The 17429-nt window shown below is 53.3% G+C and overlaps 1 protein-coding gene across 3 annotated transcripts in view; it reads left to right on the top strand.

Annotated features, from left to right (window-relative positions):
• The window catches only part of S1PR2 (sphingosine-1-phosphate receptor 2), a 54243-nt gene extending 39041 nt beyond the window's left edge, over nucleotides 1–15202 (top strand). For all 3 annotated transcript variants that reach the window (XM_077329762.1, XM_077329763.1, XM_077329761.1), the window contains exon 2: nucleotides 9251–15202. In XM_077329762.1, coding sequence (XP_077185877.1) covers nucleotides 9392–10444 — 1053 coding nt within the window. In that variant the 5' untranslated portion in view covers nucleotides 9251–9391 and the 3' untranslated portion in view covers nucleotides 10445–15202. The remainder of the gene's footprint in view (nucleotides 1–9250) is intronic.
• Nucleotides 15203–17429: the final 2227 nt, after the last annotated feature.

Genomic DNA, 17429 nt, shown 5'->3' with positions numbered 1-17429 from the left:
GAAAGCCCATCCAGGGAAAGAGACAGGGTCAAAATGCATCCCAAAGGATAACTCCTGGCAAGGATGGGAACTGAGGGCATTGCTGGATGGTCCCTGCAGGTTTGGGTTTGGTTCTGGGTTCCAGGGGTGCCTGGAGGAGGGGCATGCTCCTGAACATTAAGCTTACAGTGTTGCCAGGAGCTCTGAATGTGGAGCTCGCTCCCCATGGCTTCTGAGACCCTGAGGGAAAGGAAAGCAGGGCCCAAGGTGCAGCCCGCCAGCTAGGTGCCATTTGGAGGTCTCCCGATAACCTAACACAGCTTGTATCAGAATTGGATCCAGAGCAATCGATGCTTCGGCAGCAGAGGGTGGAGGGCAAGAGGAGTGTTGAATGTGTAAGAATGTCAAAAGAGTCCAGCTGGATCAGACCAGGGGTCCATCTAGTCCAGCCTCCTGCCTCACATAGAGGCCAACCGGTTCCTCTGGAGGGCGAACCACAGGGCATGGAAGCCGAGGCCTCCCCCTGATGGTGCCTTTTACTTATTATTTATTTATTGTTTAGATTAGATTTATTGCCCGCCGCTCCCAAACTGGCTCGTGGCCGGTTACAATTGTCCGTAATAAAAGCCCCATTAAAACAATTCCGGACATCCTTCCGTATACTTTAGGATGCTTAGGATGCGTTGAGCAGGGGGTTGGACTAGATGGCCTGTATGGCCCCTTCCAACTCTATGATTCTATGATTCTATACAATAAAAGACTCCTAAAAGCTTTTAACAACCCACAACCCCCCCCCCCCCCGAAATCTAGTACAGGAGTGGGAGGAGGGAGCGTAGATAACATAGGAGGTGCTTATTCTCTTAACACTGGGGGGGGGGGCTCTGGGATTCATATGATTTTGGCTCTGGGTTTCATATGATTAGTGCCTCTGACTGTGGAGGTTCCGCTCAGATTTATCCTCCATGAATCCATCTAATCTCCTTTTCAAGTTGTTTATTCCTTTGGCATCACAACATCCCCTGGCAATGAATTCCACATTGTAATCCCTTGCTGCGTAAAGATGTCTTTCCTTTAGCCCTTCCCAAACCTACTGCCCATCAGCTTCATTGGATCCCTTTGAGTTCGAGGATCAACCGTCTCTACCTGCCACATCATTTCCTAACTCCTGGTCATTTCCTCCCTTAGTCGTCTCTCTTCTCAACAGAAATGTCCCCGTTGCTTCAGCCTTTCTCCCCGAGGGAAAGAGCTCCAACCCCCGTCATCTTCTTGGCCACCCTCCTCCATACTCTGTCATTGTGTCACTGGGTGCATAATTCCAGGTCAGCATGTACACAACAACACAGCCGGGAACAGCCTCCCCAAATGCCTGTTTACCGCACCAGTTTGTAATCCCCATCCTTCCTTTTGACCCTTAGTTTTTCTTGTGGGCTTCTGGATTACTTGCTTCTCTGATAATAATGGGGGAGGAGGAACCCCAGAAAGGAGATCTAAGAGGGTTTGCCAGGTCCCCCCCAGCCACCAGTGGAGACGTAGGGTTTGCCAGCTTCTGGAGATGTGTGTATAGAACCTGGGCAGGACAGTGAGGCCTAATACCACAGTCTCCCCTCCAAAGTAGCCATATTCTCCAGCGGAGAAACTGATCTCTGGAGAGGAGCTGGAATTCCAGGGGATCCCCAGGCCCCACCTGGAGGCTGGCATCCCTGACCCTCAGTGGGGTCCAAGGCCACAGAGTCCCCCCTCCCAAGCAGCCCTTTCCTCCAGGGGAACTGATCTCTGCAGTCTGGAGAGGAGCTGGAATTCCAGGGGATCCCCAGGCCCCACCTGGAGGCTGGCATCCCTGACCCTCAGTGGGGTCCAAGGCCACAGAGTCCCCCCTCCCAAGCAGCCCTTTCCTCCAGGGGAACTGATCTCTGCAGTCTGGAGAGGAGCTGGAATTCCGGGGGATCCCCAGGCCCCACCTGGAGGCTGGCATCCCTGACCCTCAGTGGGGTCCAAGGCCACAGAGTCCCCCCTCCCAAGCAGCCCTTTCCTCCAGGGGAACTGATCTCTGCAGTCTGGAGAGGAGCTGGAATTCCTGGGGATCCCCAGGCCCCACCTGGAGGCTGGCATCCCTGACCCTCAGTGGGGTCCAAGGCCACAGAGTCCCCCTCCCAAGCAGCCCTTTCCTCCAGGGGAACTGATCTCTGCAGTATGGAGAGGAGCTGGAATTCCTGGGGATCTCCAGGTCCTCTGTTTCTGTGTGTTTGTCGGTGTTTGTGTCTCTGTGTCCCCATTTGTGTCCTTTAAGAAATTTTGAGGGAAGCAAGTTCCTTTTCTCCCCTCTTGCTTCAATTGCAAAGCAGCAGCATATGAACACATGGGAAGTATTCAATAAAAAGTATGAAAGCGAAAGTCAGGCTGTCATAGGTTTTACTTTGGAAGGGGGGAAGCCCTGATACTTGAATACCTTGTTTTGTTCCGCTGACAGTAATGGGAGGTTGTCAAGTGGCTCACCTTAATTGTTCAGTGCATGTTTGACCTCATCGTAAAGGGATCGCGTTACCAGCTAACTGTATAGTCAGTAACCACAGGTTGAAAAATATCAAAGCTGGGCTTTGTTTGAACATAGAAGAGTCAGGCCAGTTCTTGTCTGTGGCGACTGTTGTTTTCTCTGGCTCTGTAGTGGTGAAATTCAGGTTGCCAACTCCAGGCTGGGAAATAGCTGGAGAGTTGGGGTGGAGACTGAGGTTGCGGGGGTTTCAGGCAGGGATCCCCAGGCCCCACCTGGAGGCTGGCATCCCTGACCATCAGTGGGGTCCAAGACCACAGAGTCCCCCTCCCAAGCAGCCCTTTCCTCCAGGGGAACTGATCTCTGCCGTCTGGAGAGGAGCTGGAATTCCGGGGGATCCCCAGGCCCCACCTGGAGGCTGGCATCCCTGACCCTCAGTGGGGTCCAAGGCCACAGAGTCCCCCTCCCAAGCAGCCCTTTCCTCCAGGGGAACTGATCTCTACAGTCTGGAGAGGAGCTGGAATTCCAGGGGATCCCCAGGCCCCACCTGGAGGCTGGCATCCCTAACCCTCAGTGGGGTCCAAGGCCACAGAGTCCCCCTCCCAAGCAGCCCTTTTCTCCAGGGGAACTGATCTCTGCAGTCTGGAGAGGAGCTGGAATTCCAGGGGATCCCCAGGCCCCACCTGGAGGCTGGCATCCCTGACCCTCAGTGGGGTCCAAGGCCACAGAGTCCCCCCTCCCAAGCAGCCCTTTTCTCCAGGGGAACTGATCTCTGCAGTCTGGAGAGGAGCTGGAATTCCGGGGGATCCCCAGGCCCCACCCGGAGGCTGGCATCCCTGACCCTCAGTGGGGTCCAAGGCCACAGAGACCCCCCTCCCAAGCAGCCCTTTCCTCCAGGGGAACTGATCTCTGCAGTCTGGAGAGGAGCTGGAATTCCAGGGGATCCCCAGGCCCCACCTGGAGGCTGGCATCCCTGACCCTCAGTGGGGTCTAAGGCCACAGAGTCCTCCTCCCAAGCAGCCCTTTCCTCCAGGGGAACTGATCTCTGGAGAGGAGCAGTGATACCGAGATCTCCAGACGATTATAGAGATCTCCAGAGATCAGTTCCCCTGGATATAATGGATCTGTAAACTGGGGATCAGTTGTAATACTATGAGATCTCCAGCCCCCCACCCCACCCCCGCGGTTGGCAACTCTGTGCAGTTGACCCAGCTCAGCAGTAGAGGTTTACACACCAGAAGTCATCTTCCTGCGACTTTGACCTCGCAGTTATGGGAAAGCCATTTCTTAACCACAGTCTCTAGAGAGTCGTGGCCAATCAGAAGGGAAAGTAAACTGGGGGGAGGGATTGAGCAGGGCGGGGGAGCAAAGGCCAGTTCACATTGTAGGCTTTTGGCTTTTTGCCAGTCAACCCAATATATTTGGTTTGGCCTCTCTTTCATCCCCACTTTCCTGGAGGGGAAGGGCCATGGCTCAGTGGCAGAGCCTCTGCTTGGCAGGCAGAAGGTCCCAGGTTCAATCTCCAGCAGCATCTCCAGTTAGAAGGACCAGGCAGGAGGGGATGGGAAAGACCTTGGCCTGAGACCCTTGCTCAGTGGCAGAGCCTCTGCTTGGCAGGCAGAAGGTCCCAGGTTCAATCCCCAGCAGCATCTCCAGTTAAAAGGACCAGGCAGGAGGGGATGGGGAAGACCTTGGCCTGAGACCCTGGCTCAGTGGCAGAGCCTCTGCTTGGCAGGCAGGAGGTCCCAGGTTCAATCCCCGGCATCTCCAGTTAGAAGGACCAGGCAGGAGGGGATGGGGAAGACCTTAACCCGAGACCCTTGCTCAGTGGCAGAGCCTCTGCTTGGCAGGCAGGAGGTCCCAGGTTCAATCCCCGGCATCTCCAGTTAGAAGGACCAGGCAGGAGGGGATGGGAAAGACCTTGGCCTGAGACTCTGGCTCAGTGGCAGAGCCTCTGCTTGGCAGGCAGAAGGTCCCAGGTTCAATCCTCGGCATCTCCAGTTAGAAGGACCAGGCAGGAGGGGATGGGGAAGACCTTAACCCGAGACCCTTGCTCAGTGGCAGAGCCTCTGCTTGGCAGGCAGGAGGTCCCAGGTTCAATCCCCGGCATCTCCAGTTAGAAGGACCAGGCAGGAGGGGATGGGGAAGACCTTGGCCTGAGACCCTGGCTCAGTGGCAGAGCCTCTGCTTGGCAGGCAGGAGGTCCCAGGTTCAATCCCCGGCATCTCCAGTTAGAAGGACCAGGCAGGAGGGGATGGGGAAGACCTTGGCCTGAGACCCTGGCTCAGTGGCAGAGCCTCTGCTTGGCAGGCAGGAGGTCCCAGGTTCAATCCCCGGCATCTCCAGTTAGAAGGACCAGGCAGGAGGGGATGGGAAAGACCTTGGCCTGAGACCCTGGCTCAGTGGCAGAGCCTCTGCTTGGCAGGCAGGAGGTCCCAGGTTCAATCCCCGGCATCTCCAGTTAGAAGGACCAGGCAGGAGGGGATGGGGAAGACCTTGGCCTGAGACCCTTGCTCAGTGGCAGAGCCTCTGCTTGGCAGGCAGGAGGTCCCAGGTTCAATCCCCGGCATCTCCAGTTAGAAGGACCAGGCAGGAGGGGATGGGAAAGACCTTGGCCTGAGACCCTGGCTCAGTGGCAGAGCCTCTGCTTGGCAGGCAGGAGGTCCCAGGTTCAATCCCCGGCATCTCCAGTTAGAAGGACCAGGCAGGAGGGGATGGGGAAGACCTTGGCCTGAGACCCTGGCTCAGTGGCAGAGCCTCTGCTTGGCAGGCAGAAGGTCCCTGGTTAGGTTAGAAGGTCCCCCGGCATCTCCAGGTTAGCCCTCAGCCTGAGACTCTGGAAATCCAATGACAGTCCGAGCAGACAGTACTGACCTGAATGAACGGAGGATCTGATAAGGCAGTTTCACTTTAAGCTCTTCCATACTAGGGAGACGGCAGCCAGCGCATTTTCTCTGTGGGAACAAAAAATAAACGTTGCACCCTTTTAAATCTCGAGACCCCACTTCTCCTTATAAATTCCTGCAAAGCAAGCAATATGGTTTCAATAAAACAGTGAAGGCCAAAACATCGCCAGCGACTAGAGCGGAACGAAACCCAGTGTGGATAGCCCTGGTCAGCCCCATCTCATTGTATCTTGGAAGTTAAGCAGAGTTGGCTCTGGCTGGTATTTGGCCTGGTTATCAACAGAGAGCTGTTTTCTGGGTAGAGTATAAACCTACTGGCTATCAGCTTAGCCTACGTGGCTGCCTCCTGTGAGTGAGTCGAAGCAGCTGACATCTCCGCCCAACCTTTTGAGAGGAAGGCAGGATATAAGGGAATTGTTTTGAACAAGACCCTGATCCTGCAATCTGCCAGAGTTTTTTAGATCACCTTGCAATGTTAAAAGTACCTGGACTGCCTCAGTCTTTCCTTACAAGTCCTGCTGTCAGGAACCAGGTTGTCAACTCCAGCTCAGGACATTTGTTTGTTTATTTATTTAAGATTTATATACCGCCCTTCCCTACGGCTCTGGGAGGTCTAACATCTAACATGATTACATAGAACACTGCAACAAATATAACAAATATTTATATAACAACAAATATAACAGTCGACATGTCAACCAGGACAATATTTAACAGGAGGAGGAATAATGAAACAGCTTTGGGTTGATCAGATTCTTCAATCATGGGAGGGGGTGTCTAGGGGGGGCAGTGGGTGTTTTGGGGCTAGTCAGCCTCAAGTAAATGCCTGGGGCAGGCCCTGCAAAATTGTGAGAGTACAGACAGGGCCCTGATCTCTTCAGGAAGCTCGTTCCACCAGGTGGGGGCCAGGACCAAGAAGGCCCTGGCCCTTGTTGAGGTCCGACGTGCTTCTCTGGGGCCAGGGGTCACCAGGAAGTTGGAAGTTCCTAGTGATTTGCAGCTGGAGCCTGGAGAGGGGAGCATTTGTAGAGAGGAGGGACCTCAAGGGGAGGCATAATTCCATAAGCTCCAACGCACCCATTTTCTCCAAGGCATCTGATCTCCGTCTTCTGGAGCTCAGTGGTAATTCTGGGAAATTTCCAGGCTCCGGCTGGAGATTGGCAACACTGTAGGAGCCTGACAACGATCGGGGCAGTTTTTAACAACGCTTCTAGCCTACTGGCAACATCCTCTGTTTGGCAACCACTGCCCCAGCCACACCCTGATCTATTTGCTTGACCTGCTGTTCGGTCCTGGAATATTGACAAACATTCCAACTCCGGGAGGGAAGGGAATAAATCTTGGAATGTTGACAGTCCTTGCAGATGCACTGAGGGGAAGCTGTAGGGACTCTCTCTCTCTCAGGGCCTAAGGGCAGGAGGTTCTGTATATATTTTGGGAGCAGTCGGATGCATACGTGTGCAGAGGCAGAATTTTCATTTTTAACCTAACAAGACAAAGAAAACAGCCCAAGAATCCCTTGCCGGTTTATCTACAGAGGTTTCTTGGAAATTTGATGCGACCCATGATGGGAAGACAGGCGTAGGGACCAGTTGTCAGTCAGTTCATAAAAAGTCCATGGACTACAATTCCCAGGAGCCCCTGCCAGCAAATGCTGGCAGGGGCTCCTGGGAATTGTAGTCCATGGACATCTGGAGGGCCGCAGTTTGACTACCCCTGGCCTAGGCTGACCCAGTCTCATCAGATCTCAGAAGCTAAGCAGGTTCAACCCTGGTTTAGTAACTGGATGGGAGACCACCAAGGAAGGTCGCTGTGTGATGGCAAACCTCTTCTGAATGTCTCCTGCCTTGAAAATTGCACAAGGACACCAGGAGTTGGCTGCATCTTGATGGCATTTCCCCCACCCAGAGGACCAGTTTGGTGTAGTGGTTAGGAGTGCGGACTTCTAACCTGGTGAACCAGGTTTGATTCCTTGCTCCTCCTCCACATGCAGCCAGCTGGGTGACCTTGGGCTCGCCACAGCCCTGATAAAACTGTTCTGACCGGGCAGTGATATCAGGGCTCTCTCAGCCTCACCCACCCCACAGAGAGTCTGTTGTGGGGAGAGGGATGGGAAGGCGACTATAAGCTGCTTTGAGCCTCCTTCGGGTAGGGAAAAGCGGCATATAAGAACCAACTCTTCTTCTTCTTCTTCCTTGTCTGCAGCTGACATTCAGGGACGTCCAGCTGTGGGTGGTGGTCAGCTGGTAAATGGGCAATGTGCTCTCTAGACGGCCAATCCCTCTGCCTCGCCCACATGCACAGACACTCACCCTTGGAAGGCAACGGGATGCCTTCTGAACTGGAAGCACTGTAGCAAAAGGAAAATAACCATCCATCTGCGGGATGCCGGCTTAGGAAGGCCAGAGGTGGGAGAGCAGCTTTCCGGTCCCTGCCCGGCTCCTTCCCTTCCCTTCCCCTCCCCGTCTTCAGTTTACCAAGATCCCCGAAAGATCAAATGCAAACCCAGGCGAGGCCAAGATGTTTTTGCCTCCTGGAGACAAAACCTGAAAAAAGCGGGAAGGGCGGGGGTGAAGAGCCCCAGTCCAGCCAGTCTCGTACATAGTTGATGATGGAGTCTCCATTTAAGCTATGCATTGCTTAAATGAGTGCCAACTCAGGTTGCCAACTCCAGGAAGGAAAGTCCCTGGGGGTTCAGGAGGGTTTTCATTTTTGGGAGTCATTGCTTACAAAGTCAAAGCTCCTCCCCCGCTGTAAATTTTGTTTTTTCAGGTGGTCCTGGACTCTGGCTCTTTTCTACTGCTGTAGACAGCCTAACACGGGTGCCCATCTTAGTCTATCAGCAAGAAATGTCTGTTTTTGTTTTCAAGGGATTCTTGTCCTGCCTCTGCTGAAAGTGATTACATTCTTTAATTTCTCCCTTTAAAAAACCATGCATTTCGTTATGACTGTTTTTTTTTAATTGGTTGGTCTCAATAAAAGGCACCACGTGGTTTTCTTTTGGGGGCCTTGCTAAGAGCCAACCTGGCTGTCCACTTTTTTTAAAGTATAAGCTTTGGTGTCCGTGTGCACCTCTTTGTTCTTCGTTCTGCGGCTTCAGACCAACATGGCGACCCACCTGAATCTACTTCTTAAAACTTTTATTGATTGATTGGACCTTGTTGATGAAGCTGAATTAGTTTCAATGAGAGTTTGTTTATTAAACTTCTTCAAAGTTCTCCAGAAATTAAATGCCGCCAAATGTGTGCCATCCGGGGCAATCATCTGTCTGCTTATGGTATTTTGTTAATTAAAGTACTGGAGATTGAATCTTAAAGAAGACTAAAGATTCTGCAAGGGGGGAAGGCTCCAGGGTCCAGGAGGGAGTTGGAGGGCTTCTGGAATTCTGGTCCCACACAGAATATTGGACTGGGGGGGGGTCATTGGCCCAGCATGGCTTCTCTTGTGTTCTTATGGTTAGGACAGAGATGCTAGGTCTTATGGGTGCTTGGGGGGCAACAGTGGGAGGGCTTTTGGACCTGCTGGGGGACCTCCTGATGGCACCCGGGTGTTGGATTGGCTGGGCCATTGGCCTGATCCAACATGGCTTCTCTCATGTTCTTATGTTGGACAGGGATGCTGTGCATTCTAGGTGTGTGTGTGCTGGGGGAGCAACAGTGGGACGGCTTCTGGACTTCTGGCTCTGCCAGTGGACCTCCTGATGGCCACTGTGGGACATGGAATCCTGGCCTGGAGGGGCCATTGGCTTCTCTTACATTCCAAAGCATAATCCTGGGGCCACGCCAGGCCTGACCTGGGGACCGCCAACCTTAGCTGTCTCTTTTCCCAGCCTCGCCCCCCAAGTTCCTAACCCTGTGGATTTTGTTCCTTCTTCTAGGGTTCTCCAAGTTGCCTCTTTGTTCCTTCCGCTCCCGATGGACATCTCCTGGCTTCCGTCCGGTCCCACGCCCTCTTGTACAGATATTCCCGGGCAAACAGCCGTGTAACCCGCCCGGGGAAGGGGGAGCGTCTGAAAGCCATGGGGAGCTTCTACAAGGACTACTTCAACTCCTGCAAAATCTTGGAGCACTACAATTACACGAAGGACAAGCTGGAGAAAGACAAGAACCCATCGCTGGGTCCCATCACCGTGGCCATCATTGTCTTCTGTTGCTTCATTATCCTGGAGAACCTGCTGGTGCTCATCTCTGTCTGGAGGAACAAGAAGTTCCACTCGGCCATGTACATCTTCATCGGCAACTTGGCTTTCTCGGACCTTCTGGCCGGCGCAGCCTTCATTGCCAACGTGGTCCTCTCGGGCCCAGCAACCTTCCTGCTCACACCACTGCAGTGGTTCGTGCGGGAGGGCACGGCCTTCGCCACCCTGGCGGCCTCCGTCTTCAGCCTATTGGCCATCGCCATTGAGCGGCACGTGGCCATCACCAAGGTCAAAGTCTACAGCAGCGACAAGAACTGCCGGATGGTCCTGCTGATCGGGGCCTGCTGGGTCATCTCGGCCATCATCGGAGGGATGCCCGTCCTCGGCTGGAACTGCATGAATAAACTCGGCGAGTGCTCCACCGTCCTGCCGCTCTACTCCAAGCGGTACATCTTCTTTGTGGTCACCGTCTTCACGCTCATCCTGCTGTCCATCGTGGTCCTGTACGTTCGCATCTACCGCATTGTCCGTTCTAGCCACGCCGAGATGGCGGGCTCCCAGACGATGGCCTTGCTCCGGACCGTGACCTTTGTCCTGGGGGCTTTCATCATCTGCTGGCTGCCGGCCTTCATCGTCCTGTTGATAGACGCTTTGTGTCCCCGGAAGACGTGCACCATCCTTTACCAGGCCAAATATTTCTTTGCTTTTGCCACCCTCAATTCTGCCATCAACCCCCTCATCTACACCCTACGCAGCAAGGACATGAGGAAGGAGTTCCTGCGGGTACTGTGCTGTTGGGGGATAATGGGGCACGGGAAACCCGCCGAACGGTGCATGATCCCCCTAAAGAGCTCCAGCTCCCTGGAACGGTGCACCCCAAAACAGGACCTTACCGCTATACCTTTCATGAAGGAACGTTCCACTTTTGTTTGAAGGGACACAAGGAGAGGGATCGTGGGGGGGGGGCGGCTGGATCTCCGTAGGGAGAAGGGGGCTGGGTAGACCCCCCCCCCCCCCGAGAGAGGTACAAAAAAGAGATGCGGTACACCGTGTGAAAATATCGTCCCGGAGGTTCGATTTGTGTGCCGTGGACATGCCAAGTGTCCGTTGGGTCGCCAGATCTGCACAGTATTACAACTTCCTCTGTTTTAAAAAACAGCATGGGTGGGAAAGACTGTGTTCAAAGTGTAACTGGTCCGGGGACCGGGGAGCAACGGAATTATTGACACCTGACTCGGTACGATTCTCCTTCCTGAAAGGTGCCTAGACCTGCCTGACACCCACATTTCTTTCCCTCCAGCACCTCAGAGTTGGCTTGCGTAGTCCCATCTCTGTGATTCGTTCCCTCCCTTTGTTTTTCTCTGGGGGGGGCAGCAATTGGCTGTTCCGGTCCACTTGGCCCCTTGTCATATTTCGCCTAGGGCTGGCCCTGCGTAGGGGCTTCCTGGAGGATACAGGGAAAAGCCTCCAGAAAGGTCTTGTTCTGCACAAGGGGCTTTTTCTGCACTCCGGGCCTTGGTTCCCAGGAAGTGCCTGCAGGAAATAAGGGGGCAAGGCCAACCCAAGGTTTTTGTGGCCTCTTTAGGGGAACCAAATTGCTTTGGTGCCACCGTCCGATAGAGAGAAGAACGAGAAGTCTAGCATGAATGTTATACTGACTGGGCACTCTGCGCAAGCCATGTAAAAAGAAACCACAGGGCAATAATGAATTGACAGCAAGTTGCAACCAATTTACAGGAGCCCATCGCGGGGGGTGGGGGGAGTTCAAGGCAGAGCTGAGCAGAGGTGGTTTGCCATCCCCAGCGTATGCATGGCAACCCTGGACTTCCTTGGTCTCCCATCCAAGTATTAATCAGGGCCGACCCTGCTTAGCTTCTGAGACCTGATGAGATCTAGGCTAGCCTGGGCCACCCAGGTCAATATAAGAGATATCCGGGGGCGGTTGGCCCTTGCCTGCCTCTGTGTAGCAACCCTGGGCTTCCTTGGGGGTCTCCCCTCCAAGAAACAACAAGGACTGACCCTGCTTAACTTCTAAAATCTGAAAAGGTTGGGCTAGCCGTTTAGTTCAGGCATGGTTTGCCATTACCACCTTCTGCATAGAAACCCAGGACGTCCTTGGTGGTCTTCCCTCCAAGGACTAACTAGGACCGATCTTCCTTAGCTTCTGAACTTTTGCAAGCTTTGGGCTAGCCTGGGCTGTTCAGGCTGCTAAGAAACAGATGAGCTCCTCAAAAGCCCTTCAGGTCCCATCTGGGTAGCGACAGAAGGCTAGAGATGAGAGAGATGTAGATTCTAGAAGCTGGCTAGCGCCACACTTCCCTTCAAACTAGCAAAGGAGGAGCCTGTTGAATTTTTGGCAATACAGGGTGTCCGAATCAATTGCTTCTATATGCCTAGATCTCCTAGAGCAGGGGTAGTCAAACTGCGGCCCTCCAGATGTCCATGGACTACAATTCCCAGGAGCCCCTGCCAGCATTCGCTGGCAGGGGCTCCTGGGATTTGTAGTCCATGGACATCTGGAGGGCCGCAGTTTGACTACCCCTGTCCTAGAGCATGGGTGGCCACACTGTGGCTTTCCAGATGTCCATGAACTACAATTCCCATGAGCCCCTGCTAGCCAAGCTGGCAGCGGCTCAGGGGAATTATAGTCCATGGACAGTACTGGCAGGGGCTCATGGGAATTGTAGTCCATGGGCATATGGAGAACTACCGTTTGGCCACCCCTGTTCTAGAGACCAGTCCCCCTGGAGAAAATGGCTGCTGCGGAAGGTGGACTCTACGGCGTTGAAGCCTACTGAGTTCTGCCCCTTCGCAAACCCCGCCCTCCACAGGCTCCACCCCTTAAATCACCAGGTATTTCCCAAGCCAGAGCTCCCAACCTGAGCTGGCTGCGGCAGCTCTTGGGCTAAGAACGATGCGTCTGTGCTAAAGGATCCATTCTGCAAGGTGACTGTTCTGCCAGAACAACCCTTGCTCCTTCAGCCCTGAGCATGTGTCTTGAGGCGGGTGGAGGGGTGGGCGGGTGGAGAAGTTTGTACACAGAGACTCTTTCCCTTAGGATGCATTCCCCCCCCCCCCCCCCCGTCGCAACCTGAAATTCCAGTCCTTTAATTTCCAGCCCCGTTCGGTTAAATTGTTCCTCCTGCAGTGTGGGAACAAAGGATTGTTGTGTGTTTAGGGAGACGAGCCAGGCCGCGTAGGGGCCACTTCTGTCTGCTTGTGGCTTTGAACAACCGTTGACTCCGGGGGCCAATTTGAAGACCCCCCCAGAGGTTTATCCTGGACATAAACCTCTGTGGCCAAGCACACTGCTTCAGAGACCGCATTTGGTGTGCGTGTTGCTGTGCTTGGGGGAAGAAGGGAAGGATTCCTTCAAGGAAAAAGCTGGGATTGGGCGTGTTTCCCACTGGCGGAAGGCATGATTCACCCTGCTTGATGTGCAGGAACATGCCACGGTAAGGTGTGCGGGGGATGCTTTTAGGAACGGGAATGAGATGCAGGCGTGGGAATTACGTCCCCTCCTAGGGCACGGGTTCCTGAGGCCCAGGGCTGGAGGAGGCGGGTAATTGCTTTAAATAACCCATCTGTCTCCTCATTTAATTCACCCACCCACCCCAGACAACATTCTGCAAGGATTTGAATTTTCATAGGAGTCGTGGAGCAATTTATTGCTTTTTTTTTTTTTTAATCCCTTTAGCGTTCCCCTAGCTGAGAATCAGGAGGGGAGGGGGATTTTAAGTTAGAAGGTTATCAAATTGAACTGCAACGGTTGCACATGAAGTAGGGTTAGGGCCCGTCCGCATGCAAAGTTCGGTTGTGTGCAGAGTCAGAAAGCTGGCCCCCTGCACAGTGTTGAATGCAAAATATTGACCAACATTTGAAGTTTGTTTCGGCTCCAGAACGTGCAAACTGGGACATTGGACTAGGATCCGTTTTCTGTGCCCGGGCAAAGGAGAACACCACAAGCAGCCAGCCTTCCCTGACTGCCAAGTCTAACCCTGCTGCTCAAAGCTTCATCCGCCTTCTGTTTTCAAAAAATACTTGGTGGGCACCAGGAAAGGGGTTGGCGGGTGCTGTGGTCCCCGTGGGCACCATGCTGGGGACCCCTGTTATTGATCCTCACTGCCAGAAGCTCTGAAACGCTTGCCCAGAATTCAGTTTGCACACAGTCTACCATGCCAGAACAGTATCCAGCTGAAGTCTGCACTATGTGCAAACTGAGTGGTGCAGTAAAGCCCAGAGGGGGAAGTAACATGCTTGTAAGTTGGGGGACAAAGAATGTGTCCCCAGCATTGTCAGCCACCCCTATGCAGACAGGCGCTAGTCGCTAAGCAAAGCTACGAAGGGGAAATCCATACTTGGGATGTTTGTTTTGCGTCAAGCCAAATTACACTGTGGGGCTTGGGGAAGCCCACGTGCGGATCCCACAAATGACAAGTATGCTCACAACGCTGCTTGTGGCACGGAAGTGTGCTGGTGTGTCTGTGTGTGTCTGTTGGAGGGAGTGAAGTTGCACATCTGTAAAATGACCATTTGTCATTTTCCATGTCTGAGCCGGCACAGATGTTCAGGCTGCACCCAGCCCCGCCCCGCCCCAGGCCACAGTTCCTCCCAGCGCGAAACCGGTCACCATTCTGGAACCAGACTCTCATCTAATTCTGCAGAACCTTTCAGCTTTGGAACAGGTGGGGGTGGGGGGACCAGGACAGAGCACAAGCCCTAAATCAGGATTGTAGGAAGCTGGTCCCCAAATGTAACCGGGAATGGAATCTCTTGTTTATGCTCTCGTCCTTGCATGCAGCAAAGCCATAGACAAGCTCAAAGAAGAAGAAGAAGAAGAAGAGCTGGTTCTTATATGCCGCTTTTCCCTACCCGAAGGAGGCTCAGAGCGGCTTACAGTCGCCTTCCCATTCCTCTCCCCACAACAGACACCCTGTGAGGTGGGTGAGACTGAGAGAGCGCTGATATCACTGCCCAGTCAGGACAGTTTTATCAGTGCCGTGGCGAGCCCAAGGTCACCCAGCTGGTTGCATGTGGGGGAGCGCAGAATCGAACCTGGCATGCCAGATTAGAAGTCCACACTCCTAACCACTACACCAAACTGGCTCTCACTCCTGCCACACAGACCTCCTTGCCTCACAGTCCATCCGTTGAATCATAGAATCATAGAGTTGGAAGGGACCTACAGGGTCATCTAGGCCAACCCCCTGCAGAACGTCACAGGAAATCCTGGGAATTCTAAGACTTGGAAGAAGAAAACAGACCTCATGAGAGGTTTCATAGCACTCCCCCCCCCCATCCAGCCACACTTTCTGGGAATTCTTTGGGAGAATCTCTGGAAGAAACCGAGACAAGTAGGTGGGGTGGACGTGCCTGTAGATGCGGGGCCAAAACGGCCTTAGTGAACCTTGGGTCACTCTCGGGGCAAGTTGTATCGTGGAAGGACCCTGGAGAGTAGCAGCAGGGGCTGACCCCTCCACACACCTGTACACACCCTGCTGCAATCTCTCTCTTGCACACCCTGAATGGTACGCCCTCGGGCTATTCGTTTCTGCTATCCCTGCCCTAGCGGAAACCTTGCCTGTGGAAACACTAACTTTTTTGGCATTTTGTAAAAAAAAAAAGATAAAAGTAATGAATATGATTCTTCTGTTTAATGGAGATGTGTATGTATTAAAATGTTTGCTTGTATGCCTGGTCTGTCTCGTCGTTCTTTCGTGGCCCGTGCTCTCCGGGGGTCGTGCAGATTTGTCACGTATTAAAGAGCAACCTTCGTGAATGCCTGGGAGAATCGGCAGACCCAGACTAGACCGTATTCCAGTTCTCCTAACGTTAAGAGTGAGGAGAAAAGGGGGCCGCACTAAGGCACAATGAAGAAGAGGGAACGACTGGGACAGAAGGGAAAGAATATTTAACAACTGAACAACCCCAACAAAACTCACAGGCAGTTTCATCTTGGGCGGATTTACTGAAATAAAATAAAACATAAAAATATATTGAATGCATCAGGGGTAGTCAAACTGCAGCCCTCCAGATGTCCATGGACTACAATTCCCATGAGCCCCTGCCAGCGAACGCTGGCAGGGGCTCATGAGAATTGTAGTCCATGGACATCTGGAGGGCCGCAGTTTGACTACCCCTGGAATACATCTTTCCAAAATGCTGATAAAATATAGGACAATTTCATAGGGCATGTACAACGTGCCATTCACAATCAGCGGTTCATATTTAGACCTCTGGACCTGCATGGACTGACTCCATATTACAGAATTTCGAAGGGGCCGATTTAAATTGCTCGCCAAACAGGTGTGCTCATACTCGGAAGGAAACCAAAATCTGAAAGGTCAGTGTAGAACTATTCGGAACACTTTGGGGCCTGTTCGGTTATCAAGATTCGATTCCTTCCACACTAATTGCCGCTTCTTCCAAACACGGAGCCATGAACTCTGACACTTTTCATAGGACATGATGGGACAAAGTCGCTTCACAAATGGGATTTCCCCCCCTTAAAAGTAAGTGTGTGAAGAGCTAGGCCATAAGCATAGCTCCACGGGCACCAGTCATAGACAAGCTGGTGCCCGTGGGCACCCCACCATAACTTTTCCTGCCACTTGCCAAGGGATTTTCTAAAAATGAGTGGGTGCCAGGCAGGGGTCCTTCCCAACTAGGCTTCCCATTGGCCTTGGGAGTCTTGATTGGCTTTGGCAGCAGCATCCGTCACCCCAACAATGTGTGACTGAAGGTGAGGTGTGGAAGCCATTTGGCGGGCAGCTGCATCTCCTTCAGCGGCCGTCTTGGGGCTGTGCCCACCGCGCGTTCTGTCAGAATTCCAAGAGTCCCTGCAGACTCCTAATGGTTCAGGAGACCCCTGGCCTGGTGTCCTCATGAGAGAGGTGTTGGGGGCAGCCAGGGCCGCTCCTAAGCTCAACCCCACTGAAGCATCGGAGGCCAAAAGGCCAGTGGGTGCTTTTGGGGCCCCTGACAGCCGTTGCGGGGAGGGAGGAGTAATGCGGGTGCTGAGCCACAGCCAGGTTCCTTCTGCCGTGAATGGCGTTAGCCGCCCACACGGTGACGCTCCTAGAAGCCCGGCAGCGGCCAAGAACACTCCCTTGCAGCCTGCTCCTTTCTCGTTCTCCCGGGCTTGTAGAGGCAGGAGTTGATGGACTCGAGGCCCAGCCAAAGGACACGCCTCAAACAGGACTCGGTTTTTGAACTCTGCTCCTCCTGTTCGCCTCCCTCGTTGCCCTCCCCGTCTCTGAGATCTCTCCCTCATGCGCTACACGCGAGGATTCAGTCCCATCTCTCTTTTCAGCGTTATTTTTCCTTTTGCAAACGTAGGCAGCTGAGACCGGGCACTTCCCCTGCGTGTGAAAGAATGCTGTTTTAACCTCCTTCAGCAACCGTTTGCAAGTTGGTTTTTTGGCCATTTCGCACAGTAAAATCCAGTTGTAAAGTGCATTGGAATTGAATTGTCGTTTGGAGATCAGCTGTAATTCTGGGGGATCTCCAGGTCCCGCCTGGAGGCTGGCAACCTCAATGGCCATTGCTGTTCTCCCAGATTCCGACATATTTTCTTCCTTGGAGCAGGAGAGGAAATCTTCCCTCGTATGACTGTTAGCAGATGAAAGACATCTGTGCGGCTGGGAGCCCGCCCACCCCCCTTCCGCCCACCCCCCTTCCGCCCGACACACAGACTCACCCTGTCTGCTCAGAGCTGTGGGAGCCGATCCCTTTCACATCCAGGGGGACGCAAATGATGGCAGAAGATTATTTGTCTTTCTATTTAAAAGCCTCTCTGGAGGGAACCAGCCCGGAATCCTGCTGAGAACGCAGCTTTCTTTTCCTCGGGAAAACTTCGCCAAAGTGTGCAAAGGCAAACAGGGGGGATAAGAGAATGGTGGGCACTGTGAACTCCACC

This window comes from Paroedura picta, chromosome 3, assembly GCF_049243985.1.
Source record: "Paroedura picta isolate Pp20150507F chromosome 3, Ppicta_v3.0, whole genome shotgun sequence".
Taxonomy (NCBI): domain Eukaryota; kingdom Metazoa; phylum Chordata; class Lepidosauria; order Squamata; family Gekkonidae; genus Paroedura; species Paroedura picta.
This window is presented reverse-complemented; position numbering and strand designations above follow the sequence as displayed.